This window comes from Volvox carteri (genome assembly GCF_000143455.1).
Source record: "Volvox carteri f. nagariensis unplaced genomic scaffold VOLCAscaffold_96, whole genome shotgun sequence".
Classification (NCBI taxonomy): Eukaryota; Viridiplantae; Chlorophyta; class Chlorophyceae; order Chlamydomonadales; family Volvocaceae; genus Volvox; species Volvox carteri.
This window is the reverse complement of record NW_003307639.1, coordinates 312,455-330,879: the sequence shown is the minus strand read 5'-3', so window position 1 is coordinate 330,879 and position 18,425 is coordinate 312,455. Positions and strand designations below refer to the sequence as shown.

At 57.4% G+C, this 18,425-nt stretch overlaps 1 protein-coding gene across 1 annotated transcript; it reads right to left on the bottom strand.

Annotated features, from left to right (window-relative positions):
• Positions 1-1,158: 1,158 nt before the first annotated feature.
• Positions 1,159-18,287, bottom strand: VOLCADRAFT_108177 (uncharacterized protein; the record flags this gene model as incomplete). Its single annotated transcript, XM_002958492.1, has 28 exons — positions 1,159-1,671; positions 2,511-2,615; positions 2,833-2,977; positions 3,225-3,373; positions 3,751-4,079; positions 4,457-4,651; positions 4,982-5,033; positions 5,283-5,336; positions 5,483-5,567; positions 5,877-6,054; positions 6,151-6,184; positions 6,424-6,603; positions 7,103-7,201; positions 7,516-7,614; positions 8,430-8,618; positions 8,926-9,021; positions 9,783-9,905; positions 10,872-11,651; positions 12,072-12,648; positions 12,935-13,231; positions 13,614-13,785; positions 14,158-14,416; positions 14,819-14,952; positions 15,385-15,454; positions 16,100-16,180; positions 16,661-16,789; positions 17,063-17,176; positions 18,144-18,287. The coding sequence occupies 28 exons, from the start codon at positions 18,285-18,287 to the stop codon at positions 1,627-1,629; spliced, it is 4,914 nt and encodes a 1,637-aa protein (XP_002958538.1). The 3' UTR covers positions 1,159-1,626.
• Positions 18,288-18,425: the final 138 nt, after the last annotated feature.

Below are 18,425 nucleotides of genomic sequence, written 5' to 3'. Positions count from 1 at the left end.
CAGGAGCCGCAGCAGGAGCCGCAGCAGCAGGAGCCGCAGCAGGAGCCGCAGCAGCAGCGGCATCCGCCTGTCGTCGCTCTTATCAGGATGCTCATGTCCCCGCCGCTGCCCTCCGTGAGCCCTCCGCCGCCGCGTCCGCCACACGGAATGCTACAGCCAGTCGCCTCACACGGGACCGTGCCATCTTGCAGTGATGCCACGGACTGCGTGGAGGGCGATTGATGCCACGTCATGGACGACAATAAGCCACCCAATATAAATAGAGCCATATATTAGGTTCCCCGCGGGTCCGCCGGTCGTACATTCCGGGTCCGCTGGACCCTAGATATGCCCTACATAATTACATTCATGTCGCATAACTGCTGCTGTGCTTAAAAAGCCGTGGATTGTGCGCCAAAAGCAGGATTAACAGTGCAGTGCAGCATCATGGTACTGTATGAGTCAGAAAGTCTAGTAAAGAGTCAAAACTTAGTCCAGCAGGGCATGCGTGAAGTCCAAAAGCACAAAGGAAATGTTTACTTGCAGAAAATGAAATCCCTGGAACCGGTGGATTTACGTGGTTAAGGTGTGTATGGCTGCGGTGGTGGCAGTGATGAAGATGGCAACTGATGCGGGGGTTGCGATGGAGGCGGCAGTAGCGGCTCAGTATGACTCCTGCCGCGTCCCAACCCAGGCTCATGTGTACGAACATTCTTGGTGCGGGGCGACGGCGGTAGATGTACAGTTATGTATCCTTGGATGCTGGTGTTCCGTTGTACGGCAAGTGGGGTGTCATCATCACACGCCTCCATATCATACATACATACGTACATACATGCACACATACATATAGGCGAGCCTCAGATAGCTGCGGCAGTGATTCGTTAACGAGGCGATATCGGTGGAGAGCTGGGTTGCTGTAGGTGCGTGAGGGTAAGGCATTTGGAATTGCTTGGCAGTACGGCACGTCCTCATGATGCCCCAAGAAAACAGGAAGATTTAAAAACACCTAGTCTTTGTAACTAAACTATGGAATTGGCTTCGCAAGTAGACATGATGTTGCTGGGTGGCTAACGTTATACATATCGCTTTGACGATCTGGTCGTGTTATGATTAGGCGCGGCTGGCAAGCTGATGCTTACGAGTGCACACAACACATCTTCTTGTGGTATTTTGTATATTAATACCAATTTTAAGGAGCAGTTACGGTACGGCACCATTGGGCTCCGCAACCACGTCGGAAGATGGCCGAATCGACGAAAAAAAGGCCGCAGGCTGCGGAAGGAGCCCCCACCGCAAACAAACTCTTGAAAAGAGTTAGGGGGGGATATTGCAACGAGGACAACGATCAAGAACAACCCCGCGAAGCAGCAAACCAGCTCTTCTAAAAGTCACATCCCTGGCATCACCGCAAGAGACTCTACAGCTACCACCACCACCACCAGCAGTAGCACCAGACACGTCAGGAAAAGGAGCGGCATATAATCCTTTCTGTCCACCTTCGCGTGTAGCGCTCCACCCCCAGGAGCAAAAGCTAAATCCGAATTTCGAATCCGAAAAAGTCCGAAACTCCAAAACGTCACCAAGGCTGTCTGGAGGCGGTAAGGGCTTCCACAAATCAGATTGGTAACACAGCACCTGAGCACGCTACCCGGGCACTGCCGGCAGTCCACCGACCGGCAGTCCGCAGACCTGTACATATATAGGCCAAGAAACGGAGGGGCTGCTAGTGCTTGTGCTGCGCTCCCCGTCTCGGCTCTTTGCTGCCCGCGTGGTACGTACGTACATACATACATACATACATACACACGTGCACGCCGCGTAGAAGCACAAAAACACAAGTTTGACGTACAGAGGTACGGCTGCGTCCGGAAAAATTCAAGTCCCTTCCCAGGTCCAACGCCACCGCCAACCACCAAAACGGAAAATAGGGCAACCACATCAACACCCGCCACCACCACAGCAGGTAACGACTCCATGTAAGAGATCAACTCTGAAGCCGCCAAGAATCTACCTACCAAGCGAAATCCCCCAGCACCAGTCCAGCCTTTTGGCCCTCCCTTTTCCAACTAATTCTGTACCGCGTTGTACATACCCGTACACCACGCCCGTACACTCAAACCTCAGACCAAGGCCGCTATGTCTCAGGGTGCTTACCTCCTTGCCCTGACGTACAACTTTCTGCCGTATCTGCCCTCCCCCGCAACCAACTCAGCAGCGCTCCTTTCCCCATTCCCTCTTCCTCCCTGCCCTGCGTGCCGTACCTCCCGTACCCTCCGTACATATCGGAATCATTCCCCAAAGATGCAGCCTCATGCGGTCTGCCCTCCAAAGCTGCAGCCAGCGGCAACTGCTGGTGGCTGCAAGCTCTGATGGCTCTCCCAACCAGCCCTCCCAACCGCCCCCTCTCACCCCGCCCAGCCTCGGCCACCACGTCCTTCACCTTTCTCCGCATCCCGCCAATAACAACATGGGCACCATCTGCCGGTGACGTAGTTATACTCCAAAAAATGTGATCATTTCTGGGTCACCTTGCTAAGCAGCTTCGCAGCCGTTACACCGCCGTACAGGACGAGCGCCGGCACCGCCCAAATCCCCACGTTAGACGCACTTCCCGTGGACTCCGCCGCGAAGCCCTGACAGCCAGAGGGAGCGGGTGGAGCGGGCAGGAGGAAGGCCCCCGCGGGGGGTTGGGGTTTACTTGGCGGGAAATGAGCGGAGGAGAGGGCCGAGGGGAAGTCATCCATTCAAGTGGCCGAAAAGAGGGAAAGGGAGCGAGGGGAAGGAGAGAGGGGAAGGAGAGAGGGGAAGGGAGAGAGAATCCCACCCCACCCCACCCCAATCCCCACCCACCTGCAGCTCGTGCACATACGCCTCCTCGAACGTCTTGCCCTCCACCAGCGGGCCCAGACCCTCCCCGGCGTACGACACGAGGGGGCTGACCTCCACCACACCCTCCTCCTCATCCGCCAGCGCGCCACCGCTGTCCTCCACCCACCTGGAAATGGCCCAAGGGCGGGACCACGCAGGGTAGGTGGGGAGTGTGCGTGTTATACGGGGGAAACAACATCACACAGCACCCTCACAAACGGATAGACATACGTACAGACGGACTGACTCAGCCATCATCATCAAGCTGTGTACCCGTATGTATGTCTGCACTCGCACATCAGGATCACAATTAGAAAGAAACCCGCAGACGGACGCGGAAGCGGCAGTACCCAGGCTTCTATACGACACTGTACCTTGTCTGTTGCAGCAGCAATGCATCCACAGCGGCCCTGGGAGAGGCGGTACGGTAGAAGGGTGCCGTACCCCACACGGGTGCGAACTCAGTACCCGCGTCCACCGCCACCATGGCGAGGTGCACCCGACCTCCCAGCAGCCGTCCGATCTAACAACACACGGAAAGGTTTGGGGACGGGGGAGAATTGGAGGAGGGGGAGAGAGGGAGAAGGAAACACATGCTAAAGTGCAGATATCAGCGATATCATCAGAAAGAGGGTTCGCGAAGGGGGATGGGAATACATTTTAAAAAGGGTGCAATGCGGGGGGTAGGGTAGAGGGGGTAGAGGAGGAGGAGGAGGTTAGCGGAAGCTGGCGGGGAGGTAGGAACGATGAATACCACCACCACCACTAGAGACATGAAATGACGTCTGTACAGACATACATCCCCCTTCATACGCACATACATACACACACGCATGTAGGCAATGTTCAATTTGAAATAAATCACGCACACATACACATGCACATGAGGCACGCACTCACCGCGGGAGACGCGAAGTCAGACAGACGCCGATCCAAACGATAGCCCGCCGCGCCACCGCCAGGAGCAGCTGGCGCCGCAGCAGCGCCGCCGCCGGACTTGGCAGCGGCGGCAGCAGCCGTCCCACGGGTCGGTACCTTGTCCGCCGGCGCCAGCCGGTACAGCGCCAGAGGCTGATCCCGTAGCAGCTTGTCAACCCGCCGTACAAAATCCATGGAAAAGTAGTACGACCCGAGTGCGGGTACGGCGTCGCCCAGGGTTGCCAACAGCGGCGACGAGCCGCCCAGAAGCTCCAAATAGCGCGAGTAGAGCTCCGGAAGCGCCGAAGGGCCTAATCAGGCAACAGACACCACAACACAACGCATCACTACACAATAATATAATACAATGAGGTGAGTAAAAGTACTAATCAGGCATTGACAGCGGAAATAAGCGACAGTGACCCCCCACCCACCCACTTCCCCTGTCACACCATAACCCCCCAATTCAAACACCCCTTCCGGACCGCACCCTACAACCCACCTCCCCCAGCCCGACTTCAACCCCATCCACCTCACTCCCCTAACACCCATATCTCCCGGCCACAGCAGCCGCCACTACTTCCCATCATTCTTCCCTACCTCACCCCGACCTTCATCCCCGCCCCCAACACACACACACACACACACACACACCTCTTCCCCCTTTCCTCTCTCATCCACCACTCACCCTCCGTCTGCACCCCCGGTACGGCAACCTTGGCCGCGGAGTCAATGGCGGTGGCGGCACAGGCCCCCAGGAAGGCGGGGTCCAGCGGGCGGCCCAGCAGGTTGTCCTCCACGCAGTCCACCTCGAGACAGCGGATACCAACTCGCCGCATGTGGGAGAGGGCGCCGCAGCGGCGTAGGGCCAAAAACACCTCACCTGCGGAAGGCGACGAAGCGGAAGATTTGGGCAAGGTGCAAGCAGGGTGGTAGGGGGAAAAGGGTCAACCACACGCAAAAGCGCAGAGGAGTGCAAACACAAATTAGTACATAACGAGTACACCGTGGATTGGGTGGTAGAGGGGAAAGGAGGGGGGACCTCGCCTACCGGGCTTATAACGCAGACATCCATCACCAAACAGACAAACATTTCCCGCTCCTCCTCCTCGACAGAAACATGTACATACATACACACATACTACCCGTTGCCATGTAAACCCGGACCCCCTCCCACACGCCCGCCCGCGGCCACCGTGTACGAACAACGTACCACTGCCTGGCTGGCTGCGCGCCGTACGGCATCCCGATGAATCAAGGACCACCTGCATTTTGCAGTTCAGTACGGAAGGGACCGATGCTGACGGGAGCGGATGAGGAACGAAGGGAAAGGAAAGACAACGGTACGGCGGTACGACGATTTTTCGATGATCGCGACAATAGCCCAGACAGCGCAAGGGATAGGGGGCTCAAGCATTGATCCCAAAAACCTTGGGAAATGGAAACCGTTCAATCACACAACCGGGACAAACGGCACAAACACAGGACGCGGTGCGAAAGCACATAACCCTCACCTTGAACTCCTCGTTCATCAGTGGCGGGCGTACTAAGTTGCCGTACACATGTACCTGCAAATAAAGACACCGCGACCGTCAGGACTTCGTCTTCGAGAGAACACACCAGGGGGGGGGGAAGAGGGAGGGGAAAAGGGGGGGGGAGCACATGGAGAGCCATATTCCCCACTCCATACCCCCAGCCCATACCCCCACCCCACCTGGCTGGGAAGCAACCCGAAGAAGTCCTTCTCCTCGAAAAAGGCCTTCAGGTGACCCACTGACGCGGGCGGCACCAGCAAATACCTGGGCGAGGAAAATCAAAACAACAAAGACACGATCAACAGCTGCATTAGCAGTCGCATTCGCAGTAGCACTAGCAGGGGAATCGCAACCAGCAGTAGCACCACGAGTACCGTTACAAAACCAGCAGCAGCAGTAGCAGTAGCAGTAGCAGCTGCAACATGAGCACCACCAGCAAGCAAAAAGCAACCTGTGCCCCCACAGTAAGCCCCAACATCACCCACCCATACACCCATACACGACCATCCCAAAACCTACCAAACCACCCTGACCAGCCACCAACCACCAGCCACCAACTACCAACAACCTCACCAGTGCAGGGGGTAAGCCACTCCGCTGTTGGGGCCACTCACGCTCTCCGCCGCCAGCAGCTGCAGCCTCGCCACCTTCTCCGCCCCCAGCTGCACCAAGCTCTTAGCGGAGGGGAGACCTAGGTCGGCAGTCAGTCGCAGCTCACCACCGTCTCCGCTGCTTCCGTCCACAGAGAGACCTGTGCAGGGTCGGAGGAGGGAGGGGAGGGGAAAGACGAACCACACGCGATTTAAGCTGCTGCCAGGGTAAGAAAGTAGCAACCGAAAGAACTGACCGAAAGGCGTCCGTGGCGACTGTGACGACTGTAACTGGAGGGGAGGGGAGGGGAGAGGAGGGGAGGAATCATATGCAAGGAAATCAAAAGTGAATTGAAAAGGTAAAAAAAGACAAGATCATCATGTAACGGGTTAATATGACAAAGATGAAAAAATCCAATCAATGGCAACCGCAGGAAATAGAACCAGAGACGCAACCTCAGCCCCCACCACCATCACCGCACGCACACATTGTCCCGGCCCCAGGTCCCCTCCCTCCCCCCCACACACACTTTACCTCCCAGGGTCACCAACGCTGCCTGGCCCCGCGCCAGCAACCTCAGTCCCGTCGTGTGCCAGTCGTTCAGGCGCTGTTGGAGCTCCTCCACTGCCCGCTCATGCGCCGCCTCGGCTTCACGCCGCGCCTCCTCGCCGCCCTCCTCCTCCGCCTCCTCCTCGTCCTCCGCGGGTACCTGTACAAAGAAATTGCCACAACACGGACACAGAGCCAAAATGAAAATCACAGAGACAATGCCACGTGCGGACACGAGGACATTGAGGGAAGGGGTGGGCTGAAGTTTCTTAACTTTGTCGTAAAGTAAAAAACAACGAAACAAGCGAACAGTCAAAACTAATGGCTGCCTGCCTCAAGCAGAGGCACAGAAGGGTGAGAGGTCATTGTAACGAAAGGGAGGGCTGTGGTGGTAGTGGTGGTGATGGTGAAGGTGGTGGTGGTGGGAGAGCGCAACATGCCTGCACGTGTGCGTGTGTCCACAGATGCGTATTGTCCGGCCCTCCTAGACGAAGTACGATCATGCCGGATGTGGAGGCCGCAGGCGAGAAAGAAGCGTTCAGACGAGAGCGTGCGCGGATGCGTGCATATGTGACTGTATGGCCGTGCGCATACGACACACCTCCCCAATTTCCCCCTACCCATAGCCCCCCACCCTCTTAACCCACCCCCATTCTTACCGGCGGTAGCCCCAGCCCCGCAAGGTCCAGCCACACGGCATCCTCCCCGTGGCGCGACGTCATCTCGTCCAGGGTGGGGAGACTGAGCTCGCACTCCTCCTGCGCCAAGTAATGAAATAGGGCATGTAGTGAGGGAGTAGTTTAAGGAGAAAATTTTGTGCAAGTAAATCTTGATGTACGGAAAAATGAAGTACAGAAACCCCCCGAGAAACATGACGCTCTATAAGACCGAAAGCCGCTCTGCTCCCCTCCCATAGATAGAGGGGAGGTGGAAGAGCAGGAGAATGATGCATACAGCAAAAATCGCAAAAAAACGTCGCAAGTCCCCCCAATCGAAAAAGCAACCGCGATAAATCAATAAGAGCAAAATCATCGAGGGAAAAGGGGGTTGGGTCTTCACGTCCCACACTCACATCCAGCTCGGCCTTTGCGGTGATGGGGATGCCCAGAGCGTGCTCTCTTAACCGCACGTAGGAGATATAGTCGTTGAGGGCCGCGGAGAGAGCCTGGGCCTGAGGGTGTGCGGGCGGGCGAGGGTGGGAGGGTCCATTATATATTATCGGCACAAATATTAAAATGGAAAAAATAGAGAGAAGATTAGCATGCCCCCTTCGCAGGGATGACGCGCGCACATCGAGAAATGGTTCCAAATGTTTTGGTCTGGTCTGGCGACACCTTTTGTGTTAGATGAAAGTCCTGGGTTCGATTCCTGGACAGACCCCCAACATTAATCGGGAGAATTCGGTTTACAAATCGCTGCTGAGGTGTGGAGATGAGGTCTAGTTGATGGACTAAGTTTCGCATGCTGAGTTGGTGGTGATGGCTGATGGCTGTCTCTACGGATGTCGGGCGACTGGATGAGGCGGGGTCTAGGTAGCAGGACCAAAAAACACCGTCGGTTGTACGGCGGAATCAACTTTATATCTCTCTCTATATATAGTCTATGGCCTCCCGGCTTTGACGGACCCCCCCGCACCCGTGCGGCACTTGTAACTTGTAACTATACGTGCATGTCTGTGTGCGCCCGTGCGAGAATTACACGACCCAAAATGCAATTAACTGACGACATAGGCGGGTTGGGAGAGGTGGGAAATCTCAATTGAAAACTCCAAAAAGTAAAAACACCCGACGAGTCTAAAGAGCCACAATCTGCTGTAGAAATCCAAAGCGATGAGGTATTTGCCCCTTCATGCCAGTGAGGAGAATTCATGAAACCATGGGAGGATGAAACCCTAAGGAACAAAGAATGAATTGCTGCGCCTGTGACTGTGGGTGAGGGTGGGGGTAAGGGTGGGGGTGAGGGGTTGAGGCAGTGCTACCCACTCACCAGCTCCGCGGTTCCCTGCAGGGCCGCCTTGGCCTCCACAGCCGCCGTACGACCCTCCGCAGTGCTCAGACCCAGCACCGCGCGGGCCAGCGCTGCACACCGCTCCGAAACCCCGCCACAAGCCTCCATTGCCGCCGCAAGACTCTCCGCGCGGCGCTCAATCTTGATGCCGAACACCGCCTTCTTAGCCTGCACGGGATAAACAAAATATACACACCTATTTAAAATCAAAACCTAAGAGCTCTTCCCATTCGCGAAATTCGAATCGACGGCCAAAAGCCAACTTAAGCAGCTAGTAAAATTCAAAAAAAAGGTGGTCTGGCAGCCAGCAGCTTCATGTCTACTACTAGCTCGCTCAGCCCTAAATACCATCTTAAAGTCGCCGTCCGAGGCTCGAGGATACGACATGACGTTTCTTTATATGATACAAACAAGCACACATACAGACAATAAATATACAGACAAACATATTAAGTGTATCCAAGTAGTATATTACCTGCTCCACGTCCGATTTGGCGCTCTCCCAGGTTTCGGTCTCCAAACGCAAAAACGCGGTCAGCGCCGAATAGATCGACATGGCATTGGCGCGAACCTGGCATATGAGGTAGTGAGGGTAAGGGTAGAGGGTTGGGGTAGGGGTAGGCAGAGGTGGGCGGGAAGTCAAGGGGCAAGGACTTCAAAGCCACGTGGACCCAGGCGGCGTGGGTGGAAAGCAGACATCGGCCAACGCTTCGGGAGTTTCGGGTCGTACAGAAGAAGCTCCCGAAAACAGAAATAGAGTTCCCGAAGCCGACCGGCTTGCAGTGCAGAAATAGGATCACACGCCGTATACGAATGTCAAACTATTGAAAAAAAGCATTTTCATCCCGCGGCCTTGTAACAGACATTGTACTGGAAGACAGAAATAGACCCGTTTCCCGAAACCAGAAATACCCCGTTTGCCGATGTCTGGTGGAAAGCGGCTAAATAGTTAGTTAGTCAGTTGGGTAGTTGTTGACGAGGAAAAATAACCACCAGACAACGGCAAAAGGAGTATTTCTGGTTTCGTGAACGGCGGGCCCATTTCTGTCTTTCCCGTCCATATTTTATTAAAGGGCCGCGGCTACAGGGGCCGAAGTGCATTAAGCCTTTGCCGATACCTGATATGACAGCAACCCCCTAGCGCGTCCTAAGGCTTCATATGCTTAATGAACAGCATTAGCATCGCTTGCAGTTTGCAGTAGCAAAAGCAATCGCATGAGTAGCAGTAACCATGTCATGGCGTCCCCTCCCCTCCCCTCTCCCCTCCAACCTTTTTACCCCCGATCCATCTAACCCCCCCTCTTCCCCCCCCCCCAACACACACAAACCCACCTGTAGCAGTTTCTCCCGGTCGGCCTCCTCCGCCACCTGACCCACTCGGGCGTCCACGGAACCGCCAATAGGGCCCAACTGACCAACCACCTCCTGTACGGCAACGTCGGGCTTGTTGGTGAGCTGGTTGGTAACCGAGGCGGCATGCGGGGACCGACGAAGAGGTGGTGTGCCTCTGCCTCAGGTGCAGCCGTGTGCTGAGCTATTCCACTGTCTGCCCCACGGTTCTACCCGGGGCCATTATTACTGCTATTATCACCATCGTCATTATCATCACAATCATCATCTACCTGATATCTCTACTCGTCGCATGGGCCGTCAGAAACGTTTTCACTGTCAAACGTACTCCCAGTTTCACTTCCGCGTTAAACCCCGGAAATTGTATTAACCCCCCCCTTCTGGCTTTGAATGTCCTGAACGACAGACAAGAAACGGATTGATGTCGTACAGGTCATGGGGGACTGGCTAAACCCGCTGGGAACTGACCCATCAACACCGGGGCGGGTTAGAGCTCGGGAAGGCACGTTCGTGCTCTCCACGGTACACGACACACGCACACGCACACACACACACACGCACACACACACGCGCGCGCGAAAACAAGAAGCAATGCTGTTGCCCCTTTCCCCCTTACCGCTCCCCCCTTACCAGGCCCCCGCTCCCGCCCCCTACTACCTTGAGTGTGGTGATGAGGCGACTCTGCACCAGGCCGTCGCCCCCCACCGGGTCGAGAGCGTCCGCTGATTCTCGAAGCAACTACAAACAGCAGTAGCAACATCAGTTGTAGCAACATCAGCAGTAGCAACAGCTGTAGCAAGGATAGCAGCAGGATAGAAGTACAGAAGGCGCCATTGCAAGAGCGCCGGGCAGTAGCATCAGCAGCAGAACACAACGCCGCCAACAGCACTAACAACATCATAGAGGAAACCATATATGAACGTCATGATACATTTCTTATCTCAGCTAAATGAAACACGCATACAGCACCGCCACCTTTCTATGCAATCCATGCAACTCTTTTCCCCTCTCCTCCTCCCCTGCCTTCCAGGGCCCCTGCTAGGACCCTGCTACAAGCCCCAACCCCCACACCTGCAACTTCTTGTTGGAAGGCGCTGGAAGCTCTAGCAGCACCAGCCCCTCAGCCAACAGCTCTGAAACCAATGTACGGCCCTCCGCCAGCCGTACAGGATTCCCCGCTGGACCAGCTTCCTCCTCCTCTTCTTCCGCCTGTTTCCCTTCCTCAGGAGCCACCTGCGTTTGCTCCGGATCCGCCTCCGCCACCTCCCCCTCCGCCGCCTTCGTCTCCGCCTCCGCCGCCTCTGCCGCCTCACCCTCCTCAGCTGCGCCATCCGCCGGCGCCGGCGTCTCCAAGTCTGCCGTAGCCTCGCTCTCCGCCGCCGCCTCTGCCTTGGCGGCAGCGGCGGCCTCCGCCGCGGCCTTAGCCGCTTCAGCCTTGGCAGCGCGCGCCGCCGCTCGCTCCGCCGCCGCGACTACCGCCTCCTGCTGCTCCGCCAGCCAGGCGTCTGTACGGCGCAGTACTTCTGAGCAGCCAGGGCCCATATCGAGCTTTGCGGTGTCAGCCGTCAGTTTGACCCTGGCGGCTGCGGTCTCTAGCCGGAGAACGGCCGCTGCCGACGCAGCGTCCAGTGCCGTACGGTCCGCCGCCGTCAGCTTGGCGACGGCGTCGGCGACGGCACCTGCCAGCGCGACGCCAGTCGGCGCGGCAGCAGCATCGCGGAAGAGGTACTCAATGGCAAGCAGCCGCGTGCCGGCGTCTGGGGCGTCGTCAGCGGCAGCCGCCGTCACCTTGCCGACCAAGGTCTTCATGGCCTGTACAACAGTGCTCGCGCGAAGACCATCCAAAGCATCCTGTAACAGCCAGTCGGCGGCGGCAACAGTAGAAAGGGACAATTAAAAAAGCGAATACGGCAAATTGCGGGCTGTATGAATTGGGGAACGATTGCGGCCGACGAGACGGACGGCGCTCGTGGCATTGGCACTGTCGTACTAGTTAGTACGGAAAAGAGAAGGTGGATTGAATCACAGGACGGAATATGCGACGGAACACCGGGGGACGGACGCGCTCCAGGGAGACGCCTCCATATTCATACATCAGGACGGGCTAGGTGGAGGGTCTACTGGTACCGGAACCCAACAGCGCAGCGCAGTGCAGTGCAACAGAACGCCGCAGAATACAGCGCAGTAAGACACAGCATATCACAAGACGCTATAACACTACACGACACCGCACAACGCAGCGCAGCACGACCCATCCCAATCCCCAACCACCTGCAGCTTCAGCACAGCCCCCTCCTTCTCCGCATCTGCCCGAGCACGCGCCTCCGCCTCCACACCCCTCCGAACAGCCTCCACATCCACCGCCTCATCAGGCGTCAGAGCCTCCTCCTCCTCCTCTTCTTCCTCCTCATTCCCATTCTCCTCCTCCGCCGCCGCCTCCACCACGGCGCCTCCCATCTCCTCCGAAACCGGCGCAGGAGTCCCTGACTCCGCCTGCGCTGCTACGGCCTCCTCCTCCTCTTGCTTCTCCACCTTCTCCTCCGCACCCTCCGCAGCACCTTCGCCTTTGCCGCCCTCCTCCGCTTCCTCCTGCTCCTTGACAGCCTCGCCTTCATCCGCCTCCTCCTTCCCCTCCTCCTCTTTCTCCTCATCAGCTGCCCCCTGCTCCGCCGCCTCCGGCCGCCCTGCCGCCTCAGCGGGATCTGCTGCAGCCTCTGCCGGTGCTGAGGCCTCGGGTAATTCACCCGCCGGCTGCTCGGCAGCCGCCTTGGCCTCGGCTTCCGCAGCAGCAGCAGCAGCGGCCGCAGCGGCCTTGGCCTCGGCCTTCGCTGCTTGTCGAGCTGCGGCCCTGTGTGTAACCATCCGTTGAGGAAAAGAACACCACCAAAACAAAACCTATCATATTTTGTGAAAGGTTTAGCATCTGGCGAACAAAACAGCGCTGAACATTCAGCAACGAGGTACGTCCGTCCCATATAGAACATATCCACATGGAAATATCCTGAACAGCACATACATACGTACATACATACATACACACATGCATGCACACACACATCGTGAATCTCTCGAGTCCGCGAACAAACACGTACCTAACAGACATAAGATAAGACCGGATGGGTGTCCTGCCCTACCTGGCCGCCTTCCTCTCCGCCCGCCTCTGAGCCAGCTCAGCACGAATGGCGCCCTCCAACAGCTCGCGGAGCTGAACCGCAGCGGCGCCGGGCGACGGCCTTGCAGGCGGAGGCGAGGGCGGCGAGGACGGCTCCGCCGCCTCCGCCTCACCATCAGCCTCGCTGTGGGCCTCCACTTCACCATCCTCCTTGCTGACGTCAGCCGCCTCCGCCACCGCCTCCGCCGCTGGCGGCGCCGGCGTCAGCGCCGCCAGCAGCTCCGTCTCCTTCGACTTCTCCTCCTCGCTGAGCTTGACCCTACAAGCCCCACCACAGTATCAATATCAGTAGCAGCCGTATCAGTCGCAGCAGGACAGGACACACCGCATACAACACCGCCTCCTCATTCACCCTTCCGCCAGCTTCCCCTCCTCTCCCGCCCCCTCCCAGGCTTCCGCCTGCACCACCCCCACTCCTCTCCCGCCCCCTCCCAGGCTCCCGCCTGCACCAACCCCACTCCTCTCCCGCCCCCTCCCAGGCTCCCGCCTGCACCACCCCCACTCCTCTCCCGCCCCCTCCCAGGCTCCCGCCTGCACCAACCCCACTCCTCTCCCGCCCCCTCCCAGGCTCCCGCCTGCACCAACCCCACTCCTCACCCACTCCCCCCCAACCACGCCGCCGCCGCCGCCGCTGGCCTCACCTCATCTGTGGCGTGAGCTTCCGGATGGCATCCACCAAGGCCGCCGCCGCCGCTGCCCCCGACTTTGTGCCGGCTGCGTCACAGCAGGCCATCTCGGCCATGAGGGCCGCCAGGAGGCCCAGACGGTGCAGGGCGGGGGTGGAGGAGCTCGCGTGCCAGTGGGAGGGAGAAGCTGTGCGGGGAAGGGGGGGGGAAAGACCACAAACGAGTGAAGGGGGGAGGGGAGGGAAGGGAGGAAAAAGGGCACGAGGGGAAGTGGAACATGGTGGGTAGTGTTTGGGGATGGGCTGTGGTTTAATATGCTTTTCCGGTAAAGCAGAAGGGCGAGAAGAGAAAAACTGCCGTACTCACGCAAATAACGCACGTACGGAAAAAGACTGTCACCAGAAAGGGGAGGAGAACGGAGAGGGAAGGGAAGGTGGCACTGTGTGTGGAGTAACAGAAAAGATTGAGGGGGTGAACCTCCTTGCCTTGCAAGATTGTCCGAATAAGTTTAACCGCGAACCAAAACCTGACCTCCGCCAACGACCAACCGCCAACTTACCAGCCTGCAGCGTCAGCACCCGACGGTAAGTCGCCGCCGTCGCGTCATCAATCTCCGCCATCCGCGTCGCCCGCTCCGCCGCCACCGCCGCGTCAGCCTCCGCCGCCACCGCCGCCGCCGCGGCGTCCTTCTGCGCCGCCACCGTCGAATCCGCCGCCGACAGCGTCAGCGGCGCCTTGAGCTCCGTACGGATGCGCTCCGCGGCGGCGGCGGAAGCCGCGCCCGTCAAGCCCACGTCCTCCAACAACACCTTGAGCATCTGCACCAGCACCACCGCAGGTACGGGGAAAGAGAGAGAGGCGCAGATGAAGACATTTAATTTACACAGGCACATAAACACACCAGAACAAAACCTACCGCCTTCGCGACTACAGCGCTGCTTATTTCTACGGGCTCTTCACAACACTCTTCTAATCAACATCTATTTATTATAGCCAAGCTACATTTACAGCAGTTTCATTGGAACATTCTAATGACAAGTCGCTGGTGACTACCGCGCTTGCTTCGGTAGAGCTATTCATGCACAACCACCATGGGCATTTCCCTCATCACGGCTCAGGTCATCAAAACACGCATACACCAAAAAACAATTCGTTGGTTGGGAGTCGAGCCAGCTATGCGGGGGTGAACTAAACACCCCTCCCCCTCTTTTTCCCCCCACCTGAATCTTCCTCAGGCAGGCTGCCACCGCCAGCGGCTGCACCAGCAATTTTAGACCCCCCGCCTGCGTACGGCGTTCGGCGTCGAATGCGGCCCGTACAGCCACCTCCGCCGCCGCCAGCCGAGTCTTCAGATCTTCGCAAACAAGGGCGACCCAGGACGGGGAATAAACCCAGGTCAAGCGGATCTTGCAAACAGCAGTAACAGCAGTAACCACCACCATCATCATCATCACGGAAAAACCAAACGTGGTTAAGCGACGGCATGTCCCAGCGCATTGTCGCATAGAAGGAAACAAAAGTATGAAGGCACACTACCTCCTACCTATCGAAGCCCATCCCCGAAGCCCCCGTGAATTTCAATCTCATGCCATTCCACACCACTAACCCAGCGACGATGTCCATCGACGACGTCATACACCCAAAAAAAGCCTTCCCCAACCCCACCACCCCCGAACCACTCCCCGATACCTCTCCCTCCCGAATCCAACCACACCCAACCTCACCCCATATCCCGGCCAAACCCCGGCGGCCCCAGGTAACCGCCCAAAGCGAGCACAGCACGCACCTCCCAGGCGCTCCGAAGGCCCGGCTGACCGCACCGGTTCAGCTGACAAAGCAGGAAGGGCCTCCGTTACCTGCATACCATGAAAATGCCACATGGCCACGTCACCACATGCCACCACATAGCATCGCCATCACAAAGCCAGGAGAGGTCCTCATGGTAAAACCACCAGTGGAGGAAGGGAGCAAGACAGGACGCTCCTTGAGACAACACAAATCCTACGAATCAACCCATAACCAACCAGCCGACTCATGTGCCCCCCCCACGGCTGAATCTCCGCGTCAAGGAGCCGAACCATTTCACTGGTCGGTTGAGGGGCGGGGGGGGCCTATGACTACATGTAGCAACGTCAAGGGAAAACAGCTGCCGACGTCGAAAGTCGGGCCGGGGGCAACCACACGCGAGGAAATCAGAAATCAACAGCCGGCGTTGGTCCGGGGTTGGTGTGGGGTGGAAAGACGAACCGGGGGGTGGGGTGGGGTGGGGTGGCGGGGGAGGGGGAAATACTAAGAAAACACCGTGGGGGGATGTGTGGTTTCTCTCTCTCCCCCCCTTAACCTCTTGTGCCGTGTGCACTTCCGCGCGCTCACTGGTACGGGCCGCTGTCCGTTGGCCCCTACAGAGGGACCCAGGGCTATACTCGCCAACCCGCCACCAGCAGCAGCAATAGCAGCAATAGCAGCAGCAGCTACAGCAGCACATACACACACACACGCACCTGCCACAGCCAGTTCCTAGCCAGGTCCTCAGCCTGCTGCTTCACTACGTCCGCGAAATTGAACTCCAAAGCATCGGCAGCCTGCAGGGCAGTGGAACACGTAGATGTCCGTATATGTCTGTCTGTTTGCCTGTATGTATGTTGTATGTTGATGTATGCATGTCGGCGGGTTGATCAGATCAGCCCCACCCACACAGCTCCAAAGGTGGCTACAAAGAAGGCTCACGCAATTACATGTACGCGATGGAAACAATCCGCACCACCACCCCTGGGATGTGGGCTGAGGACTCGCATCACGATGATGAAAGAAGAAACAAACACCTTAACTGTCGACGTCCAAAGCCCCGAGTGGCAAGCCGGTGGGGAGAGTGGAGACATAGGAGTGCACATGCCAAGTTCTGGTGTTCGTTTTTATATTGACGATTGGTGACGGTTGGTACGGAAATCAATCCTGGCCAGGGGGGAACCCAAGATGCGTACGATACGATACACGTGACAGGTGACCATGTCGTACCCAAGATGCGTACGATACGATACACGTGACAGGTGACCATGTCGTACCTGCAGCAGGTGCACCTTGCCCGCCGAGCCGTACTCGGTCCAGGGCCGTACAGGCTCATCCGTTCGCAGCTCCGGAACCCAGCTGCCCGCACCAGCCCACTGGGCCAACTCCGCCAGGTCGGTCGCGAGCTGTTGAAGAAAAAGAGGGTTCACAGGGTGTGCGTGTCGTGATCGGAAATCGTGATCGAAAGAAACCCACATCATGGCCCACCTCGCCCGGCGATGGCGCCAAAGAAGGCTGCGAATTTCCATCAAACACTGACCTCTTGGCCCGAACAAGGATTTGTGGCGTGATCACGTGCTTCTACATACATACATACATTCATTCGGCCCGCGGCTCCCGCGGCCCATAGCGTAATTTAAGTCATACATACATGCATACATCAAAACAGCCTCTACTACCTGCGTGATTTGTGCGGGCTTCAACTTCTTGTTTCTCCATTCCTCAAAGATGTGGTCGTGGCTGCTGGCAGCGGCGCCCTGACCCATAGCCGCTGAGGCGCGCTGCTTGTTGGCCTGGTAGGGCGCGGCAAGCCGAGGAAAGTGGAGATAGAAAGCGCACATGCCATGCAGGAATGCAGGAAGAAGTCGCACGCGGACATGCAAAACTGCTCTTTACTGGGGCTGGAGGGGCCCTTAGACCCTTTCCCTCGAGTACGCGTGTGTGCTTGCTAGTGCCGGCTGAGCGATGAATATGGCAGCGGAACTGCTGGGAATCTTTAGATTTTGGAGATATCGGGAATTGTAAATATTTTGGTGAGTTGTTGAAAGATTGCCGTGTACTCCGGTGCAGGTAGGTAGACAGCATGTGAGCCAGGCAGGCTCAGGAAACCAGACAGTGGACAGTGATGTCATGTGTGTGGGGGGTGGGTGGGTGGGTGGTTTGCGTGGGTGTGGGTGTGTGTGTGGGGGGGGGATAATGAGGAGGAAAGGCGGTCCTCTAGGAGAAGGTCGCTAGAACCGGGGAAACCAGGGGCAGAAGGGGACGAATCTTCAGTGCCTAACAAGGGCAGGGGTGGGAAGTGGGAAGCTGGGTGGGGAATACATGCAGGAAGTGCCATGACGTAAGGCAGGGAGAAGGTGCACGCTCGCGGTTTTGCGCGTGCTTAAGAAAGAAATGCTAGGTAGGTTATTTCCCCAGCATTCGATTGATGCGCTGGAGGTCGTGACCCAGATCAGAGATCACGCACAGATCGGGGAGAGTTCTGCCGGACCGGAAGGACTTTGGCAGCTCATGATGCGCCGAAACCGGCTGAGGTAGATCCGGGGTTGGGAAAAAAACAATCGGAGCCTGCCATGGCGAAGTCGGGAAAAGATACTGAGGCAGCGCCTGGGTTAGCTCCTAAATCCCCGCCATGTACCAGCTGTCGACTTCGTTGACGACCTCCGCAAACGAAACCCCAAGCATGAGGCCCCAGATGAATTTAGTTTCTCTGGAGGGGAATTGGTCGCAATCACGACCTTTCGGCGAACGGAAGCTCACCACCTGTGCCTTGCATTCGCGGTTCCAGTCGCCGAGCAGACGCCCGTCGTCAATATTCTTCTCGATCTTGGACACATGCTTCTGCAGCCTCCCAAGGACCTGCCATGTAGCCCATGCGAAGCCACCCGTAAAGGCCAGCTCCATATCTGCTGCTGTGCTTCGTCGCCGCCGCCCGCAGCGTGGCCCTGCAGCTCCTGCGATCCACCAAGATGGCCGTAATTATTCTCCCGTTATTTAAAGGAGCCACATGACGCTAAGCTCTAAAGCAGCTCGAGCGAAAAG